The sequence below is a fragment of the Orbicella franksi genome, chromosome 2 (genome assembly GCF_964199315.1).
Source record: "Orbicella franksi chromosome 2, jaOrbFran1.1, whole genome shotgun sequence".
In the NCBI taxonomy this organism is placed as follows: Eukaryota; Metazoa; Cnidaria; class Anthozoa; order Scleractinia; family Merulinidae; genus Orbicella; species Orbicella franksi.
Window position 1 is genome coordinate 4,102,012 of NC_138146.1, and position 22,500 is coordinate 4,124,511.

Below are 22,500 nucleotides of genomic sequence, written 5' to 3' on the forward strand. Positions count from 1 at the left end.
AAAGGTAACTTAACACTTTTGTTTTTACATGGGAGTAAATTCAATTAGAGCTGACAAGTTATCGGCTATTGTTTCCAGGATATTAAACCAAAAAGAGAGCTTTCGTTTCTGCACGGTTTTTAAGTCTCTGCAGTAGCAGTTCAATAGTTTTATTTGATGACATTCATTTCAGTCCGATATTTTTAGAGGTAAAAAGTATGAAAACTGTTTAAATGTTCTTTGAAGACTGCGCAGCACCACGTTAAAGTGCAGTTTAATTAAATCAGACTTTCAACGTCTCAGAGGTTTTTTTTCTCTTTCTTTCTATTTTCGGCGAAGTTGTGTTGTGTTGTGTAAAAAGGTAAACTTACGACTCGTATAAAATGCAAAAAAGTCTCTAAATTAACTTGAGTATTTCTGAGCAAGAATTCCTCTTGGGGTTGGAAGGGTTATGTGATCGGTGAGAGAGGGAGTTATGCATGTGCGCGTGTCACACAAATCACAGTGCGGGTTGTATCAAAGAACGAATCAAATTTCCTGTTAGAAAATCAGATGGCATCTACATTAATCTGGAGACGTGTCAGATTACTGTAGTTTGTACAGTCAAACATTTTATGGCTTACTATTTAACTATCGTACCATGACCGATGTAACATCGCAACCATAAAAACTTGTCAAATTAACCAAATCATTACTGTACCATGAATGCTTCTATCTCCGACACTTCACACAAAAAAATAACTCCTGCACGCCTTGCGTGCCTATGTTTATATATACAAATTGTGTTGATTGTTCATCGGTCAACACCCTTTAGATTCTATCTCACTTGGGTGTTTTGTTTCCTTTGTGGGAATTTTGCATGTGAAACTCTTACCTGTAACATTTTATTGGCCGACAAAGTCTAAAACTGTTTCAAAAAATAAGATCAAAACTAATTAATAAAAACATTGACATTGTTTCGCGAAAAGTCGACAACTTCTTGTTTATATTCTTCAAAATCAGTGGTTCCTTTACAAAAAAAAGATATCGCCAGCCTCTGTTCTCAATTAATGTTTTGATTACATAATTAACTCCGCCCAAGTGAACAAAGTTAAAAATAGCTATTGAGCCCATGTAACCCGGTTTGAGCACTCACAATTTAATATAACACTAGTCGTGAAAACTGACCAAAGCAGCCAAATAATTCCAATATCAACTACAACAAAGTGACGTCTTCCTTAACTTTGTACCTACGGTTATATTTTAACGTGCAACAGCAATCTCTTCATCACGCCATGATTAGCCCAATAAACGTTTTCGCTGGAGGCTAATGTTAAGGTAACTGATCTAATATCCCAACTTTCCAACTACCAAGATAGTTCATATGCTATGTGACTGACTGACTGACTGACTGACTGACTGTCAAGGGTAAATTCTTGGAAAAAAGCCTCTTAAATCAAAATGTACATTTAATTTCAATAACAAAACAGAATAATAGAAAGATTACAAATAAGACAAACAGGAACTAACAATGCATAAGAACTAATGTAGGCTGGGATTTTAAGAATTCTAAAACCAGTTGTGTAATTTATTTAGATTAAAGCTAATGAAAATCTGGTAAAGTACTGGTCCACTGTGAATGCTACAAGTCATGATCATTAATCATATAAATTCCTATTTGACTTTTTTTTCAAACAGGAGTATACCCCAACTTTCCTGAGTATCAAGATTTCCGCATACCATGTTCAGACATGTGAAAGAGAATCCCGCATACATTATGACAGTATTCTCCACACATCCAGCAGGTGAAATTTTCTCTGTCTTCAGTGGAACATTTCCTGCATCTGTGTTTTTTTAAAGTCTTATTATACTTGAAGCATTTACCACATTGCTCGCATTTGAAGCATTTGTCACCACTGTGAGTCCTCATATGTTCTTTGAACATTGATGATTGGTTAAAACATTTGTCACACTGAGTGCATTTGTAGGGTTTCTCAACACTGTGAATCCTTAGGTGTCTTTTCAAATGCGATGAGCAGTTAAAACCTTTCTTACACTGAGTGCATTTGTAGGGTTTCTCACCACTGTGAATCCTTAGGTGTCTTTTCAAATGCGATGAGCTGTTAAAACATTTCTTACACTGGGTGCATTTGTAGGGTTTCTCACCACTGTGAATCCTTAGGTGTCTTTTCAAATGCGATGAGCAGTTAAAACATTTCTTACACTGAGTGCATTTGTAGCGTTTCTCACCACTGTGAATCCTTAGGTGTGTTTTCAAATCTGATGAGCAGTTAAAGTATTTCTTACACTGAGTACATTTGTAGGGTTTCTCACCACTGTGAATCGTTAGGTGTCTTTTCAAATCCGATGAGCAGTTATAGCGTTTTGTACACTGAGTGCATTTGTAGGGTTTCTCACCACTGTGAATCCTTAGGTGTGTTTTCAAATTCGATGAGGAGTTAAAGCATTTCTTACACTGAGTGCATTTGTAGGGTTTCTCACCACTGTGAATCCTTAGGTGTGTTTTCAAATTCGATGAGCAGGTAAAGCATTTCTTACACTGAGTGCATTTGTAGGGTTTCTCACCACTGTGAATCCTTAGGTGTCTTTTCAAATTCGATGAGGAGTTAAAGCATTTCGTACACTGAGTACATTTGTAGGGTTTCTCACCACTGTGAATCCTTAGGTGTCTTTTCAAATGCGATGAGTAGTTAAAACATTTCTTACACTGAGTGCATTTGTACGGTTTGTTGCCACTGTCAACTTTCAGATCTCTTTTCAAACTTGATGTACATCTGTTGGATCTACTATTGATGTGGCTTGGTAGATTTTCTGAAATACAAAAAAAAAAGATATTGAAAAGTGTTCTGGAGTTTTTGTCACTGACAAAATGAGCTATAAGCATCAAAAGAAATCAGAGAGCAACTAGCTAAACAGGAACACATGAGTTAGACAGTCACAGCAATACTTATGCATTAGGATCAATTTTGACTATGCAAGTCAAAAAACAGGGGCAGTAGGTTTTATGTTAAAAAATTTACATCAATCAATCAAAGTCACCTTTTTTCTTCTGGTTGCCAACTTTAGCTTGATTATTTCCCTTGTCCTTCTTGCTAACAGCTGCAGTCAGTTGAGATGGAAACAAAAAATTACAATTACCAAACATAATAACTTGTACTGGAAAGCATTAGGACATTTCTTAATTTTAATGACTGTAGTGTTAGGCCCCCAGCCGCTGTATTGAGTTTGAACAGTGCAAAAATTTTCTTCACAAAAGTAAAATATGTCACAATATTGAGAGACAAAGCCAAATCAGCCTTAGGTGGTTTTATTGTACATGTAGGTCTTCTTGATCTGCCCTGGTCAAATTGGAATTTGGAAATGTTGGTTTTTCTGGAGAGAGGAGAAAAAGAGTTCCCAGAGAAATTAAAGCCTTCTGAGCAAAACAAGAACCAACAACAAACTCAACCCACATTTGGCACCTGGTCTGAATCAAACCCAGGCCACACTGCTGTGAGGCAAGCGCTCACACCACTACACCATCCCTGCTCCCCTGTAAAAAGGCGTAATCAATTATAGTCACCTTTCCTTGTTTTAGCTTGCTTGGATATTTTTGTTCCAGTCTTTCTCATCTTTGCTGCAGTTTCTTCAGGAGCACCTGCATTTAATCACACACAATCTCATGGAGGATGCATACATTACTATCATCGTCATTAAGTGTCAGGGTATTTAGCTAGGTGACTACATAATTGGGGACACTGTTATAAAATTGGTGCAATTGAGCATGAATATGCACAAAAATGCTTAGAAATATGAGTGAAAAACTCCGAACAAAATTTCCCTCATTTAAACTTGGCTATTCTCTGCTAAGAATTTCCCGTCTTGATGTTGCTTTCTTGGGAATTCTTCAAGTGGAAGCAGGACCAGTAGAAGGTCAAAAGGAGAAAAAGGAAAGGCAAAAAAATATATATATGCACAAAAAAAAAATTAAAAGCGTAAAGACGCTTGTCACTTTCTCCTCATATTGCAAATGCCTTTTTCGTGAGTGTACGTATCAGAGAGAAAAGGCTTGTCTTACCTCCCTTTCTTTTCCGGGAATTTGATCCTTTGTTTTTACCAGCCATATCATGTCTACAAAAAGAAAGCATCAAAATTGTGATTTAATTTTTATTCGTTCACCGGATGACTAAAATTTAATTTTTTTTTTTAATGATTCAAATTAAGACAACTTACATGCACATTCAGCCCTCTTTTGTGGGCTTCTTTCAAGATGCCCTTTGATTAAAAATCAAAATCAAACACTGAACTTTGGGTGAGTATGATTTCCAAACCAATCGAGTTTGGCAACCAAACTCAAAATCAAGCACAATCCAATGGATTACGTTCAACTGCGTAACCGAAGTTCAGTGAATAAATTCACTTCAACAAAGATCATGTTATGGGCAGAAATAGAAAATGATGCATTATGTGGTCTCAAAAACACACAAAAAATACATGTGTTCTACCAAAGTAAGGGTCTTCCAGGTCTTTGGGGGAACAAGTGAACATGATCACTTTATCTCCAGGGAACAAGATATATTTTTTGGAATTAATTTCAGGAAACAAGGGTATCTGTACTACTAAAGGGAACTTTGACAAAAAAGTCTATGGGAAAATGGAATTTATTATGGGGAACAAGGAAGAAAAAATGAAATTTTCAAGGGATCAAGGGAACATAGTACCCCCTTTGGAAGTAGCTCGAGCCTCGAAAGACTTGTTACTGATTTTCAACCACAGTTTTACAAAACCCAAGAGTTCGGAAATCAAATTAACGTTTGATTGACTTCGATTGCCCAAATATTTTTGTGTGAGTTGGATTTCAATCGATTTCGATCGAACTCAATCCATGGATTGAAACTCAGTTCGATTGGGTTCGACTAGCTATGCCGGGCTTCATTCACTGGCGTGCTGTTCATAATTATACATGAATACCTAGAAAGATTTTAATAACTGACCATGAAATGACTAATTTAACTACCCGAAATCATCGAAGCACTGAAGTCAATTCTCGAACGTGCATCTTAATTTGAAGAGCTTTGCTAGATCAGCTGAATCAGTCAATCGTCAATCAAAGTGGCTCTGACCCTGTTTTATCTAAACGGAGATAAGAACATTCATAACAAAGCTACTATACTTACTAGTTTGGAATAAAAATAATCCTGAGAAATCAACAACTCCTTCGATGTGCTTATTCTCCAGAAAGTCTATCTTTTTCCAGTTCCCGCCGAAATGCATCACGTGATTTGGATCCGTGGTTCATGTTCAGTGGCGGGAAACCGCTGACCGCATGCCTATTGGACAGCGGTGTCACAGTGATTTGGGTATCCTCGAGTTTTGGGTACGGCCGAACCCAAATCCCTAGTGTCTTGGGTATCCCCACTGGGGATAACCAAAACACTGAAAGCTTAACACTGGGGCAAGTGAAATCGTCCACAAGTCTGCTCAAAACCTAATCATCTTCTTACGAAGTTTTGTCTCAAGAAATTAAAGCGTTATAGCTTGATATAAACACAATATGTAGCTGAAAAGAAACGATAACAAATAAACATATTGGAAAGGGATACGCCGATATTACTAGGGATTTAGGTGTCCCTTACAATTTAGCATTTCTAGTCCTTTTCTCCCTTGAATGACTTTTGTCTTTGTAGGTTTTCTTTTCATTTTCGTCTTCTGTCGATTTCGTGGCTACCCTGAATTAAAGATACGATAGCAAACAAACTTATTGGAAAGGGATACCCATATCACTAGGGATTTGGGTATCCCTTAGAATCAGGAGCGGATCCCAAGACTTACGGTCTCCGTCCCCGATTATGGCTCCTGTTAGAATTTAGCATTTCTAGTCCTTTTCTCCCTTGAATGACTTTAGTCAGTTTGCAAGTTTGCTTTTCCTTTTCGTCTTCGGTTGATTCGGGTACCCTGAATTAAAGAAAAGATAATTAAGAAACTCTCTGAAGGGGATACCGGTATCACTAGGGATTTGGGTATCCCTTATATTTTGACAATTTCAGCCCTTTCCTTATAACAATGGCTTTCGTCTTTGTAAGTTTGCCGCTTTACCTTTTAATCTTCGGTCGATTTGGCTACCCTGGCATGAATTAAAGAAACGAGGACAAACAAACGCTCTGGAGCGGGTTACCCATATCACAAGGGATTTAAGTATCCCTTACCTTTTGTCATTTCTAGTCCTTTCCTCCCTTGAATGCCTTTCCTCTTTGTAAGTTTACTTTGCCTTTAAAACAGCGGTCGATTTAACTACCCTGAACTAAAGAAATTATTACAAGCCAACAGTTAGTGGGGTATCCCTACTTTTATATATTTGTTTCCCTATGTCCGAAGATTTAAAGCCTTGTCTACTTTGTTTATATTTATTTTGGCTTTTTTTTTTTTCGAGGGGGGGCGGGATTTGTTTCCGAAACAAACCAAAAAATCCTTTAAAGGCATAGAGAATTGTCCCCCGGCAAAATCTACCTTTGACGCACCATGATCCGAGAGATCTTGGATCGATCTGTTTAGTAAAGAAACGCAAAATCCGTTTTCGGATTCTTTCGGATTTAAGAATGCAATCTTCGATGAATGAATGCAATCTTAACGCACCCTAAGACAAAGTTTATTTCAGACAGGCAACATACACAGAAGTCAGTAACAGTGTGCATGTTGCGTAACGCCGGTTATCTCAGTGTGTTCGCTCGCATATTGATTAAATTCAATCGCCGAACTATCCGAGGTTTACAACGCGCCTTTCTCGTTTAAAATAACGTCCATATCAAGGGTTATCCATAGACAGCAAGCGCATGTTCATAAAGGAACTTTAGCTCGTGAATCGGTTTTGTATGTCTTTATATTGCGGACTCGGATCAGGCAGTCTGTTATAAATTGCGACTCTTTTCAGCGACATTATATGTTATATCAAGATTAAGAAAGCTTTCAGTAATTAAGACAAAGCTTCCTAATAAGATAAATGGATTTTGAGTAGAATTATGGATGATTTCACTTTCCCCAGTCTGTGGTATTTAACGCTTTCAGTGCTTTGGGTATCCCTATTGGGAGTACCCAGGCCACTGAACACGGGATACCCAAAGCACTGTGGCAGAGGCAGTGGCGGCCATGTTTTCTGTTTCAAGAAGGTTGTTTTCTTGTGATGTTCACTCTTCTGTACGGACAGTTTCCACACTGAGACCAAAAGGTAGGTAAATAAAGTTTGAATAGTATTCCTTCCGTTTTCTCTAAAAGTGCTGCGTTAAACAGTTCATGTCAATGTGCAATTCTCCTAAAACTGTAAAAGAAGGAATGCCGGAAACCCAGAAACCCGGAAATCTGAAAACCAAGGCCCGGAATCCTAAAACAAGAATCCCTGTATTTTTAGATGACAAAGGGAGCTGAAAATGCTGGGGGAGCTGTACAGCCCCTAAGATGATCTCGACCCCGAAATAAATAAATAAATAAATAAATAAATAAATAAACAAATATACATTTATATAGCGCCATTTTCCACTAATTGTTCATGGCGCTTTACAATACTTTAAAATTAAAATCCTAAGTTTAAAATCCTAAAATTAAAATCCTAATTCTTTAAAAACCTAAAATCCTAAATCCTAAAAGTTAAAATCCTAAAAATTAAATACGCTATATAACACAATTAGGCTACAAATAAAAAGTAATAACTACAAATCAAATGCACGCTTAAAAAGATAAGTCCTAAGATTAGCCTTAAAAACTGCCTCTGATGATGAAAGTCTAATCTGGAGGGGTAGTTTATTCCAGAGCCTTGGTGCCGCCACGGAAAAAGCCCTTTCACCATCCGTTTTAAGATTTGCTCTAGGCACATCAAGCAACCTGTTGTTTGAAGATCTTAGTGTGCGACCAGAAATGTTAAATCGCAGTAGGTCTCTAATGTAATCAGGGGCCAGTCCATTCAGCGCTTTGTAAGTTAATAAAAATATTTTGAAAATAATCCTAAAATGAACTGGCAACCAATGTAAGCTCCTTAGTATTGGTGTGAAATGATCCTAATTTCTCTTTGTGTCAGCCCTGAAATGATCCCCGACGAATTTATTGAATGGCAATTAAACATGGGACTATGGATCGCTCAAAGATTATAACAATTAAAATGATGGTAATAAAATTAAGCGTTCACTGCGTTATTAGCCAATTATTTCCCAGCTTTACCGCACACTCTTACAAAGTGGGTCGCATTCGTTGATAGGGCCTATAAGATTAAGGGGCAGTAAGGTTCTAAAGAAACTATGGTGCTGTGTCGGGGGAGAGTATGACAAAATAATTTGGTTTTATCAACTGGGTTTATAATGTGAATTGGCCACCGGGCCAATTCACATTATCAACCCAGTTGATAAAACCAAATTACCTATAAGATTAAGGTGGCGAACACAGTTTTCGCGCGCGCTCTTGCTATGTACTGGTTCGTCCTCGGACAGCATTTTTATACGGACCTCCCAGTCGGCTTTTAAAATATATATGCATTACAGCCGAGGAGTCAGAGAAGAGCACTTCTTTTTCTTTGTCTCCATCATTCTAAGCTTCTCGACCCGGTTTGCGGCTGCCGAAGAATACAACTGAAATGCCTGGCCGTTGTGTTCTTTGTCGTCCGTGCTATTTGGGCTCACCAGGCAAACGCTGGAAACATAACCACACACATAAAACACAAAAACGGATGGAGGCCCAATCTCGTCCCCACTCGTATCGTATTCCCAACCAGTCAGATTTGCCAGATTTGACAGGAAGTCCGTGCATAGCGGACTTCCGGTGTTGGACCATTCTCGGTGCTGACCAATAGGACTAGGGTCTCTGGGGACGAGAATGCTGTAAACCATTCCAATCGTCAATGGCCTTTTGAATTAAAAAGCCAGAAAAACTAATACCTCCACAACCTTTACTTGAAATTTTCACTTTATTTTATACTACTTCTGGCGGTTTACACTGGGTACAAGATGCTACGCATATAATTTTACCTTATTATTTAAAACTGCATGAATCTAACTACACTGTGGTTTCTGCTTAAATGCGTTACTGATGCATTTACCGAGGAAGACATTTTATACGCTTAGGTTAAAGTGGGTGTAGATTATTACCTTACGCATTGATAAATACAGCTCTTGAAAGGGCGACAGCGCCCTACAACATTCTCGCTGCATGTTTTCTCGGAGTTTAGCAACCACAACGATGTCAACCTGAAATGTCAGCCGCCCTCTAGAAAGTTAGCGGCCCGCCGAGCATTCACTTCCGCGACTCGATCCAAGAACGCAAAATGGCGCTATGGACGAGAAGGAGTTTGGGCGTCTCTGGTCCTGTATTGCGTTGGCGAGTTCGAGAGAACAGCAGACTGCAGGCATTCTAGCACTCTCAGGCAGACAAGAGGCGATCTCCCTCGGGATTTAGACTTAGTGCGATAGACATTTCAGCCAGTACGTTGACTGATAAGGTATAGTTCATAAGTAATTGGAGATGGTGAATTTTAAGCTCAGTAATAAAATGTGAAAAGTGAACTGATTAACATCACAGGAGCGTGAGACAGAAAAAATCTGAGTTCTCGACAGGAATCGAGCCCATGACCTCCTGAACACCGGGCGGGCGCTCTATCCACTGATCTACGAGAGCTCATGGGAAGCAACTTCATTTAACTGAGTCCATATGTGACATGCGTCCTGCATACTGCTAGGGTCACCACTGTCGAACTCATCGTGAGTGTGATAAGTGAATAAAGATGGTGAATTTTAAGCTCGGTAATCAAATGTGAAAAGTGATCTGATCAACATGACACGAGTGTGGGACTAAGAAAAAATCTGAGTACTGGATAGGAATCGAGCCCATGACCCATGGCCATGACATTTTACATCACAACTAAAACGTCTGAGATGAATTTTATCATATGTACATTTAACATCACAACTATATCGTCTGAGATGTATTTTATCACGTCTTAGGCAAATATTTTCAATACTGATACAAAGACGTGTGCTTCGCATACACGAAGTTTTCTATACAAATAAAATAACGGTTCTTTCGTCATATTCACTGGCACGATTACTGTTGCTTGAAGCAATACTTCTCCGCCAAGTCTTTTCGTTTCACCAGCTTGTGCTTTAAAGCATCAGATAAAGACTTATATGTTGCGGCAGAACCGCGCTGTTGTGTCTAATATAACAGCATCCGAAACACCCTTTCATAGTGTGAATCAAAATTTCTACATAGGGCTTGAAGAAATAGCTCTTCGATTTTTAATCGACGACCAAGTTGGGTCCGCTTGTCGCCGATACTCGTACCCAGTCGTACTAATTCGTCATTCTTAGGCACACCTTCTTTGAGCAAAACCGAAAAAGAGTTTGCCAGTACAAACAAATTACAGTTTAGAAAACTCAACTTGTGCTCCAATAAAAAAAAAACAGTACCTCGTCGGAGGTCAACTTTAAAAAGACATGCGAACTCTTAACCTGGGCCCATGATATGGTCACATGATACTGGTGAGCGGATACCTTGTTTTGACAGCTGACAATTAATCATAGCATGGATGTCCAATATCAAAGATGTACCTATGGTAATGGTGCTACCCTCTTAATTTTCAAGGTATGGGGCTTGGCGTACGGACGTACATACGGACAGTCACGTGACACCCAAATTTTTTTAGATCGATGGGTTACCAAATTTTCTAAGGTATGGGGCTCTACCTTAAGGTGCTACCTTGGTCTCTATCTACCTGTGCTCTTCCAAGACTTTAAGAGAGCTTTAATCTGCATGTTTAAATGCTCAAGGTGTCATGGGAGTTCTTGGTTATCTCGAGACAGTAATTGCTATTGAGTTCGAATTTGGCCCACAGCAGGGGCAGTGGGTTTAACTTTAAAACTGTACCACATTAAGAAGTCATAAATAGCAATCACCTTCAGTCCTTTTCTCCAGTTTTGTTGCCTTGGCTGGTGGTTTCTTGTTATCTATTTCGTGAGAAACTCCTGGAGTCAGTACAACACATGAACAGACATCACCATTACTAGACACGCTAACTTTTGAAATATATAGCATCAGTAGAACAGTGGGAATGTTTTAGAATTTTCATGATCAAAGTGTTTTCTCATGTTACCATCACTGGTGCATTGTATCTAACTCCTGTTCAGTTCAGTTTTGCACAATATGCCAAGTATTATTAGCCTCTAAGAGGTTTGTATGTGTAGCAATCAATCACAGTCACCTTTCTCCTGTTTGTTCATTGTAGCTTGAGTGTTTCCCTTCTTCCGAGGTGTACCTGGAACAATAGAACTACAGTTACCAGGCATTACATCTGATTGAGAGCATCGTTAGCACAGTGGACTTCTACTTTGGGTAGAGGAGCACAGAAACTCATCAGAGTGGAATGCCCAGATACAGTTATTTTGGACCATACCAAACATTTTTAATGAGCTTTTTACCACACTTGCTTTCACCCAATTGATATTAACCTTACAACCGGCAGTCGTTCGAAATGGATTGCAGTGTTGATATTTGATATTTCCATAGAAACAACAACCAAAGAAATTAAAATCGATAAAAAATTAATTTTGCGTGAACCAGATGTGATATAAAGGACCTAACACCAAATGATAAGTTTAACATCCATGTAATCAAGATCTTGGTTGCAGAAACTCAGATCTCAGTAACAAGGCCAGCTAAACTTCTCATATGAACACATTGACATTTTTACGAAGAAAAGAGTGGCAAGGCGAGATCTCAGAAACCGAGCCAGCCCGGTTGACGAGACATATATGAAGTGGTCCTAAACTGAACCGGCCAACTGTTACTTAGAAATGTTGATTTTAACAAATGAAGCACAGCTAATTCAGGGCATACAACTGCAGAAAGTACTGTTAGCATCTCTGGTACTGCTAAGTTCTCTGAGTACACTTTAGCGGAAGTTCGAAGTTAATTGCATCTTCATGCAATATAAAACTGACTCTCTGTCCTTAATCCTGAAGTTCAGACCCGACATAGCCGAGGAAATCGAGCCCTGTGTTATGTTGTCCAAACCTCCATTGATCTCATTCAACGGCGCATTATTTCATGTTACTACAGGACAGGAGTATGCTAAGAATGTATCGATAAAAGCTACAACTGCGCTAAAACAAACAGTTTGATATCAGCTTGTTGACGAAACATGAGAAACCTGCGAGCACAAGAGCGGGTCGACAAGCAGCTGAAAGGTGAAGCAGATTTCTAAATCGATTTTCGATAAAGCATTGTTGCGAAAAGGTTTAGAATTACTAGTTCAACTGCTTACGTGGACACAAATAAGCGATCAAGTGACACCCTGCAACCAGAAAACGAGAAACAGCAAAGAATGATATGATACAACGCGTGGAATAGCGTGCAGAACAGGCGTAATATTTTCGCGCATTTTAGGCAAAAAGAGGCGAAAGCGAGGCGAGAGCGAAGCGCGAGTCGCGCGCGAGGGGAAAAGCGCGAAAAAATAACACGTTAATTTTTTCGCGCCCTTTCCCTCGCGCGCCACTCGCCCTTCGCGCTCGCCTCGCTTTCGCCTCTGTTCGCATAAAATACGCAAAAAAGTTACGCCTGTTCTGCAGGCTAACATGGAAAAAACGCACAACACTGTAAATGGATTTGAAGACATACAATGACTGCGTATTATCTCCCGTTTGGCGGGCCGAGCAGGAATCCTGTGGTGAGGCCCGCGCGGTGATCGCTCATGATCAAGTACCGCGAAGTGTGATACACAGGGCGCTTATATGTACCCGGCCTTTTTCCGCCCTGGTGATACACGAGCGCGGAGCGCGACCATGAGTGCTCTGCGCTCGTGTATCGCGTTTCGCTCTCTACCCCTCTAATCCTCCTGCTCTACAGGCTAGGATCAAGTTGACCAATGATCCAAGATCATTCTGATCATGGTGCATAAAAGGAGCCGAGTAATCCGTGACCAGAATGGATTCGTCTTTCATTTGATATACCATGATCCGAGTGATTGGATCACTGATCCTGATCCAGATCAACCCAAAGAGACGCACCTTAAATGTAAACCTAAAATGTTCGTTTTATCTACAGTAACATTTTAACGTGTAACAGGAATCTCTTCAACTAGTTTGTCTTTGAACGTATCCTGTCATCTTTGAATGCTGTCGTATAAAACTAGTGATTCCTACCATACTCAAGGGACTTAAATAATTCAGCCATTCTTTCGGTAACTTTTTCCATAGCAGCAACACATTATTTACTCCATTTTAATAGTAGTTAATATATTTATTAGTACATAATAGTTTAGAACTTGTATTTTCAACAACAAAACTGCTTGCCAGTACATTTCTATATTTTATTTTATAACATATTTAGATTTTAAATGGTCTATATTGCACTGTAGCTTTATGGAAAACATATTGCTAGTGAAAATCCAAAAAATGTAAATCAAAGAAATAGGCACCTTAACTTTCTGTCAAAAGTTTCTCACACAATAAAATTCCAGAATTTGGACCATCAAAACTGGAGTGTTTTTTTTTTCTTTGTATAAAAACCTATTTTTCTTTGCCAGGCTGAACAGGTTTTTATATTTCTGAGTATTTAAATGCCAAATTTCAGCCTGTAGGTTCTTAAATCACTGGGTTCTTATATGCGCTTTTTACTGAAACTAAAAAGTTAAAAATGTCAGGGAGTTATATACAGAGTATATATAATAGTCTGGAATAAGGTCCACAATTGCAAGGAAACATTATAACTTTTGGTACTGAACTTTTCAGCCCTGATATATAAAGCGCCATTGAGCTCTGGAAATGAACGCTATATAAATTCATGTATTGTATATATTATGTTGTATTGACATCTCCCCCTCCGATGCCCCAATCGCTACCCCATTCCAGCCGCGGTCATGGGTGATGTAGCAGGTCTCGTGAGGTCTGACACGAATGGCTTGATAGCCTTTAAGAGAACAATAGAACAAACAACAGAAACAATGCACCTAGCCCTAAAACAATAACAGCTGCGAAAAATGAAGAGAATTACAAGCTTACGAGAGCCGCCACACTTCTGGCGGTCAGACTCTTCTAGCCGTAGCCTTTTCAAAGGCTACAACTACCGAGATAGTTGGTAACACTTGAAATGGATATTGCCGGATTGAAGATTGTCGAGAGAAAAATCTTGCGTCATTATCTGTTGTTCATGTTAAAATATTACATCGTCAAAAGATAAAGTGCAGTCTTGGAAACATCTAATCCCTAAGCACCTTCGAAATACTGTTTAAAAAATTCAGAAAATATGTTCAAGGCTTGTAAGACGAATGTGGTGTAAGCAACTTTCTACTACTTAAACGTTGAATTTCTAGAGCGCGTTTTTCTGGCCTGTGTCACAGCCGCCCTCCACGCAAGAGGAGAATTGTTTATTTTCTCTTTTGGAGATCGGAGGACGGCTGCGACACATGCTAGCGTTTTCTCAGAGGATATAAAAGTCAAGATCTTCAAAACTCAACCCACCCTCAGCAACGATCGGTGTACTAGATATGTTCACGGCCTAGAATGCTTGTGACAACAGACTTTTCAAGTTACTAGTAATTTCAGCGATTACCCGATAAAAGACATTTTACAGAATATCATCGCATCGTGAGTAACATAACTACTTTCCGTCATTTTTACTTAAAAATTTCAAATGTGAACAGTACAATTAATTTCATTCCCAGACACGTTTTACCTTTTTCATAACCTGCGTAGCTTGGCGGTTTAGCAAATTGAACCCGCTAAGAAAGCGGCGAGGCGGCGAGAAGCCTGCGAGAGTTCATCGCGGCTTCGCCGATTTGTGCGCTCCAGCTCAAATTGCTTAAACCGCCGAGCTATGCAGGCTACCTTTTTCACGTGCTAATAGTTTCTCGACTTTCCTGGGGACGAGTCAGTTAGTGTCGTTTTTGCACTTGTTTTCCCGATATCACATGACAGATGGCATTCACAAACATCACGAATATATAATGAAGGCCCAGACACACGGTGCAACATTGTGCCCCATATCGTCTCTATCAATTACATCTTGTGTCCATACTGAAATTGCTGCTTGCAATATTGAAGGGCAAAACAAGACTTGCAACTACACTCGCACTAGTAGAATCTAATTCTACTTCTGCAATATTGTGCGTAACAATTCCAGGAATTCAGCAAGAAAAAATGTTGCGCAAAAAAATGCTCGAAATGTTGCACCCTGTGTCCGGGGCTTCACATTGTTTTTAAACGCCAGTCCTTGAATTAACGCCTGATAAACAATGTTACGTTTTCCTGTGTAACGACTTCAACCTGAGCCAGCCGAGAAATTTCAACAAATGACAGCAAGAATTTGAAAGTAAAGAAAATGACTTTGTTCGTGGTCCAATCAATCAATCAATCAATCAATCAATCAATCAATCAATCAATCAATCAATCAATCAATCAATCAATCAATCAATCAATCAATCAATCAATCAGTCAATCACGCTGGAGCAGGGTGATTGTTGGCCGTTGGAAATGTCGATTTCATTAGGGTGGTAACGATATTCCAAATCCCACTGCTTCAAAAAATAGAATTATTTCAACAGTTGCCGCCCTTAAACCCTTCAAGTGTGGCCTGTTGCGCTCACAATAAAGGCTTAGTGAAAGTTTTATCTACGGTTAAGCGATAAGATGCTTTTTTTCTACAGAAATAATTTTAAACTTGAAGACTAGCTAAGGCCTTTCTACAATAACGTCCTGGGGACGAGTCAGGATGCTTTGCTCTCGCTGGGAGGCTTTGAATGTTTAAAACCATCCCTAAGAGATGCAGTGTGACTACGGGAAGTCAGTCGGAAGTTTCACCCAAGGAAAGAAGAAAACGAAACAAGCCAGTAGACAGAATGTTAACCTGCCTTCTCTGGTCATTTAATTATTACAAAGAGACATGTGAATCAAACATGATACAGCCGTTAGTGTCTGGCAGCTGAAACACAGCTTCTTGAAAAGTTATTAAGCCCTGGTTAATACAAAGTATTCAATGCAGCATAATTCAATACCAATGAAAAACAACCAGGGCACTAGGAACATCACCAAGAGTAAAGGATGTTGTCTTTTGGTGTAAACCAACCACTGAAATCAAAGAATGCAAACAATACAGTTCGACAACAAAGTCTGAAACCCAACAAAGTTGCAAGAAGTTGCCTACCTCTTGGAAAACTTGCTCATTTGATGATTCATTAGTTTTGATCCTAAATGATAATGGTAATATATATGTGTATGTCTCACATCGAATTATAATCCAATCAATTAACTTGTTGATTATATGACTAATGGTTTCAAGACAATAAGATAATTTTTATATATACAAATTTTGTTGATTGTTCATCAGTCCACACCCATTAGATTCTATCTCACTTGGGTGTGTTGTTTCCTGTGTGGGAATTTTGCATGTCAAACTCTTACCTGTAACATTTTATTGGTGAACAAAATCTAAAACTGTTTCAAAAAATAAGATCAAAACTAATTAATAAAAACATTGACATAATTTCCCAAAAGATCAACAACTTCTTGTCTATATTCTTCAAGGTCAGTGGTTTATTTACAAAAAAAAAAAAAGATATCGCCAGCCTGTGTTCTCAATTAACGTTTTGATTACATAATTAACTCTGCCCAAGTGAACAAAGTTAAAAATAGCTATTTAGCCAATGTGGCCTGGTTTGAGCACTCACAATGTAATATAACACTAGTCATGAAAACTTACCAAAGCAGCCAAATAATTGCAATATCAACTACAACAAAGTGACGTCTTCCTTAACTTTGTACCTACAGTTATATTTTAACGTGCGACAGCAATCTCTTCATCACGCCATGATGAGCCCAATAAACGTTTTCTCTGGAGGCTAATGTTAAGGTAACTGATCTAATATCCCAACTTTCCGACTACCAAGATAGTTCATATGCTATGTGACTGACTGACTGACTGACTGTCAAGGGTAAATTCTTTAAAAAAAGCCTCTTAAATCAAAATGTACTTTTAATTTCAATAACAAAATAGCATAATAGAAAGATAAAAAAAAGACAAACAGGAGCTAACAATGCATAAAAACGAATGTAGGCTGGGATTTTAACAATTCTCAAACCAGTTGTGTAATATATTTATATAAAAGCTAATGAAAATCTGGTAAGGTACTGGTCCACTGTGAATGCTACAAGTCATGATCATTAATCATATAAATTCCTATTTGACAATTTTTTTCAAACAGGAGTATACCCCAACTTTCCTCAGTATCAAGATTTCCGCATACCATGTTCAGACATGTGAAAGAGAATCCCGCATACATTATGACAGTATTCTCCACACATCCAGCAGGTGAAATTTTCTCTGTCTTCAGTGGAACGTTTCCTGCATCTGTGTCTTTTTAAAGTTTTATTATACTTGAAGCATTTACGGCATTGGTTGCATTTGAAGCGTTTGTCACCACTGTGAATCCTCATACATGTATGTTGTTTCAACATTGATGATTGGTTAAAACATTTGTCACACTGAATGCATTTGTAGGGTTTGTCACCACTGTGAATCCTTAGGTGTGCTTTCAAATTCCATGAGCGGTTAAAGCATTTCTTCCACTGAGTGCATTTGTAGGGTTTGTCACCACTGTGAATCCTTAGGTGTCTTTTCAAACTCGATGAGTAGCTAAAGCATTTCTTACACTGAGTGCATTTGTAGGGTTTCTCACCACTGTGAATCCTTAGGTGTGTTTTCAAATGCGATGCTTGGTTAAAACACTTGTCACACTGAGTGCATTTGTAGGGTTTCTCACCACTGTGAATCCTTAGGTGTGTTTTCAAATTCGATGAGGAGTTAAAGCATTTCTTACACTGAGTGCATTTGTAGGGTTTCTCACCACTGTGAATCCTTAGGTGTGTTTTCAAATGCGATGATTGGTTAAAACACTTGTCACATTGAGTGCATTTGTAGGGTTTCTCACCACTGTGAATCCTTAGGTGTGTTTTCAAAGCCGATGAGCGGTTAAAGCATTTCTTACACTGAGTGCATTTGTAGGGTTTCTCACCACTGTGAATCCTTAGGTGTCTTTTCAAACTCAATGAGTAGCTAAAGCATTTCTTACACTGAGTGCATTTGTAGCATTTCTTGCCACTGTGAACTTTCAGATGTCTTTGCAAACTTGATGTACATCTGTTGGATTTAGTATTCATGTGGCTTGACAGATGTTCTGAAATACAAAAAAAAAAAAAGATATTGAAAAGTTTTCTGGAGTTTTTGTCACTGACAAAATGAACTATAGGCATCAAAAGAAATGAGAAAACAACTAGCTAAACAGGAACAGCATGAGTTAGAAAGTCACAGCAGTACTTATGCACTAGGATCAATTTTGACTACGCAAGTCAAAAAACTGCAAACCCTTGATTTGATTCAGACAGGTTTATTGTGTACTGACCAATCACAATAAAGTTCATGACATGCGAGCAAACCTGAAAAAAACTGCAAACTACTGGTGCTGTTTGTAGTTTAGTTTTCTGATGTCTAATTGGCTTTTTCCTAGCTTCACAATAACATTCCATATTGAGTGTCCTTTCTATGGAGTATAGCAAGTGGAATATGCAAGATTAAAGAAATTCGATAGTTTTATTTTGTGTAAATCGCAAAAGCATTTTAAGTCATACTTTTTTCACAATAATAGTATATGAACAGAGGGGCAGTCGCAATTGGCCCCGCATACAGGGGCAGTGGGTTACATGTTGAAAATTTACAGCAATCAATCAAAGTCACCATTTTTCTTCTGGTTGCCAACTTGAGCTTGATTATTTCCCTTGTCCTTCTTGCTAACAGCTGCAGTCAGTTGAAATGGAAACAAAGAATTACAATTACCAGACATGATAACTTGTAATGGAAAGCATCAGGACATTTCACAATGTTGATGACTGTAGTGTTAGGCCTCCAGTCACTAAAATGATTTTGAACAGTGCAAAAATTTTCTTAATACAATTAATATATATTACAATGTTTAGCGTCAAAGCCACATCAGCTTTAGCTTGTTTTATTGTACATGTAGGTCTTCTTCATCTATCCTGGTCAAATTGGAATTTGGAAATATTGGTTTTTCTGGAGAGAGGAGAAAAAGAGTTCCCAGAGAAATTTAAGCCTTCTGAGCAAAACAAGAACCAACAACAATCTCAACCCACAAGTGGCACCAGGTCAGAATCAAACCCAGGCCACACTGTTGTGAGGCAAGCACTCGCACCACTACACCATCCTTGCTCCCCTGTACAAAGACGTAATCAATCATAGTCACCTTTCCTTGTTTTAGCTTGTTTGGATATTTTTGTTTCAGTCTTTCTCTTCTTTGCTGCAGTTTCTTCAGGAGAACCTGCATTTAATCACACATAATCTCATGGAGGATGCATACATTACTATCATCATCATTAGCATATACATGTACTCATGTCGTGTTTTCATGAGAGAGGTTTAAGTACCATGGTGTTTCGTAACTAAACTGCAGTTATAGAGAAGGCAAAAAAAAATTTTAAAAAAAATTAAAAGTCTAAAGGCGTAGGTCACTTTCTTGTCATGTTGCAAATGCCTTTTTGGCGAGTGTACACTAGCTAGAGAGAACATGCTTGTCTTACCTCCCTTTCTTTTGCAGGAATTTGATCCTTTGTTTTTACCAGCCATATCATGTCTACAAAAAGAAAGCATCAAAATTGTTACTTAATTTTTATTTTTTCACCAGATGACTAGAATTTAATTGTTTTTTAGCAATGGAAATTAACACAACTTACATTCACATTCAGCCCTATTTAATGGGCTTCTTTCAAGAAACCCTTTCATTACAAATCAAAATTTAACACTGAACTTTGTGTGAGTGCAATTTCCAAACCAATTGAACTCAGCTGAACAAATTGAACCCAATTGAATACAATCCATTAGATTGTGCTCACTGGAGTTTGGCAACCAAACTGAAAATCAAGCACAATCCAATGGATTATGTTCAATTGTGTTTGGTGAATAAATTCACTAGAACAAGGATCATGTTATGGGAAGAAACAGAAATTGACGCATTATGTGGTCTCAAAAAAAAAAAATGTGTTCTACCAAAGTAAGGGTCTGCCAGGTCTTTGGGGGAACAAGATATATTTTTGGAATTAATTTGAGGAAAGAAGGGTATCTCTACTACTAAAGGGAACTTTGACAACAAAGTCTAGGGGAAAATGGAATTTATTATAAGGAACAAGGAAGAAAAAATGAAATTTTCAAGGGATTCAACTGGAAGTAGCTCGAGCCTCGAAAGACTTGTTACTGATTTTCAACCACAGTTTTACAAAACCCAAGAGTTCGGAAATCAAATTAACGTTTGATTGACTTCGATTGTCCAATTATTTTTGTGTGAGTTGGATTTCGATCGATTTCGATCGAACTCAATGCATGGATTGAAATTCAGTTCGATTGGATTCGTCTGGCTATGCCGGGCTTCATTAACTGGTGTGCTGTTCATAATTATACATGAATACCTAGAAAGATTTTAATAACTGAACATGAAATGACTAATTTAACTACTCGAAATCATCGAAGCACTGAAGTCAATTCTCGAACGTGCATCTTAATTTGAAGAGCTTTGCTACATTAGCGGAATCAGTCAATCGTCAATCAAAGTGGCTCTGACCCTGTTTTATCCAAATGGAGATAAGAACATTCATAACAAAGCTACTATACTTACCAGTTTGGAATAAAAATAATCCTGAGAAATCAACAACTCTCCAGAAAGGCTATCTTTTTCCAGTTCCCGCCGAAATACATCACGTGACTTGGATTCGCGGCTCATGGTGAGTAGCGGCAGACCGCTGACCGCATCCTGGTCTGTACGGAGGGTTTCCAAAGCATTGAGAGCAAAAGGTAGGTAAATAAATTTTGAATAGTATTCCTTCCATTCTCTCTAAAAGTGCTGCGTTAAAAAGTTCATGTCAATGTGTAAGTCCCCTAAAACTGTAAAAGTGGGAATGCCGGATACCCGGAAACCCGGAATTCCGAAAACCAAGGCCAGGAATCCTAAAACAAGGAATGCCTGTATTTTTAGATGACAGAAGGAGTTGAAAATCCTGGGGGAAACTGTACAGCCCCAGAGGTGATCTCGACCCCGAAATGATGCTAATTTTTCTTTGTGTCAGCCCTGCAATTAAACATGGGACTATGGATCGCTCAAAGATTATAACAATAAAAATGATGGCAATAAAATAAAACCTTCACTGGGTTATTAACCAATTAATTCCCAGCTTTACCTCACACTCATACAAATTGGTCGCATTAAGACTCTCGTTGATACATTGTAGGGCCTATGAGATTAAGTGGAGGTAAGGTTCTAAAGAAACTGTGGTGCTGCGTAGGTGGGGAGTATAACAAGATAATTTCGTTTTATCAACTGGGTTGATAATGTGAATTGGCCACCGTAAAGAGATTCGAATCCCTTTATGGTGGCCAATTCACATTATCAACTAAGTTGATAAAACCAAATAACCTATAAGATTAAGGTGGCGAACACAGTTTTCGCGCGCGCTCTTGCTATGTACTGGTTCGTCCTCGGACAGTATTTTTATACGGACCTCCCAGTCGGCTAATAAAATATATATGCATTACAGCCGAGAAGTCAGAGAAGAGCATTTCTCTTTGTTTGTCTCCATCATTCTAAGTTTCGTGACCCGGTTTGCGACTAGCGAAGAATACAAAAGGCCTGGCCGTTGTGTTCTTTGTCCTCCGTGCTATTTGGGCTCACCAAGCAAACGCTGGAAACATAAGCACACACATAAAACACAAAAACGGATGGAGGCCCAGCCTCGTCCCCACCCGTTTCGTATTCACAGCCAATCAGATTTGCCTGATTTGACAGGAAGTTCGTGAATGGCGGACTTCCGGTGCTGGACCATTCTCGGTGCTGAACAATATGAGTAGGGCCTCTGGGAATGAGAATGCTGTAAACCACTCCAATCGTCAATTGCCTTTTGAAATAAAAAGCCAGAAAAACTAATACCTCCACATCCTTTACTTGCAATTTTCACTTTATTTTATAATACTTCTGGCGGTTTACACTGAGTACAAAATGCTACGCATATAATATTACGATATTATTTGAAACTGCATGAATGTAACTACACCGTGGTTACTGCTTTTAAAATGTGTTACTGATGCATTTACCGAGGAAGACGTATAATACGCTCAGGTCAAAGTGGGTCTAGATAAATACGCCAGGCATTGCATTGATAAATACAACTCTTGAAAGGGCGACCGCACCCTTCAACATTCTCGCTACGTGTTAGCAACCAAAACGATGTCAACCTGAAATGTCAGCTGCCCTCTAGAAAGTTAGCGGTCCGCCGAGTATTTACTTCCGCGACTCCAAGAACGCAAAATGGCGCTATGGACGAGAAGGGGTTTGGGTGTCTCTAGTCCTGTATTGCGTTGGCGAGTTCCAGAGAACAGCAGACCTCAGGAAGTCTAGCACCCTCAAGCGGACAAGAGGCGGTCTCCCTCGGGATCTAGACTGAGTGCGATGGACATTTCAGCCAG

At 38.8% G+C, this 22,500-nt stretch overlaps 2 protein-coding genes across 8 annotated transcripts in view; both read right to left on the reverse strand.

The window, feature by feature from the left end:
• Window positions 1-1,417: 1,417 nt before the first annotated feature.
• LOC145477805 (uncharacterized) overlaps window positions 1,418-22,500 on the reverse strand; it is a 38,139-nt gene continuing 17,056 nt past the window's right edge. The window contains exons 2-6 of one of the 4 annotated variants that reach the window (XM_081455641.1): window positions 5,136-5,158; window positions 4,037-4,089; window positions 3,542-3,616; window positions 3,019-3,078; window positions 1,418-2,790 (exon numbers count right to left, since the gene is read on the reverse strand). In XM_081455641.1, coding sequence (XP_081311767.1) covers window positions 1,682-2,790; window positions 3,019-3,078; window positions 3,542-3,616; window positions 4,037-4,082 — 1,290 coding nt within the window. In that variant the 5' untranslated portion in view covers window positions 4,083-4,089; window positions 5,136-5,158 and the 3' untranslated portion in view covers window positions 1,418-1,681. Of the gene's footprint in view, window positions 2,791-3,018; window positions 3,079-3,541; window positions 3,638-4,036; window positions 4,090-5,135; window positions 5,223-22,500 lie in introns of those variants that run through there. The other 3 variants (XM_081455640.1, XM_081455642.1, XM_081455643.1) reach the window with 3 other exon arrangements.
• LOC145477807 (uncharacterized) overlaps window positions 16,939-22,500 on the reverse strand; it is a 7,086-nt gene continuing 1,524 nt past the window's right edge. The window contains exons 1-5 of one of the 4 annotated variants that reach the window (XM_081455645.1): window positions 20,660-22,500; window positions 19,572-19,624; window positions 19,238-19,312; window positions 18,715-18,774; window positions 16,939-18,157 (exon numbers count right to left, since the gene is read on the reverse strand). The exon at window positions 20,660-22,500 is cut by the window's right edge and continues 1,524 nt beyond it. In XM_081455645.1, the coding sequence (XP_081311771.1) occupies window positions 17,211-18,157; window positions 18,715-18,774; window positions 19,238-19,312; window positions 19,572-19,617 (1,128 nt within the window). In that variant the 5' untranslated portion in view covers window positions 19,618-19,624; window positions 20,660-22,500 and the 3' untranslated portion in view covers window positions 16,939-17,210. Of the gene's footprint in view, window positions 18,158-18,714; window positions 18,775-18,944; window positions 19,439-19,571; window positions 19,625-20,659 lie in introns of all 4 variants that reach the window. The other 3 variants (XM_081455647.1, XM_081455648.1, XM_081455646.1) reach the window with 3 other exon arrangements.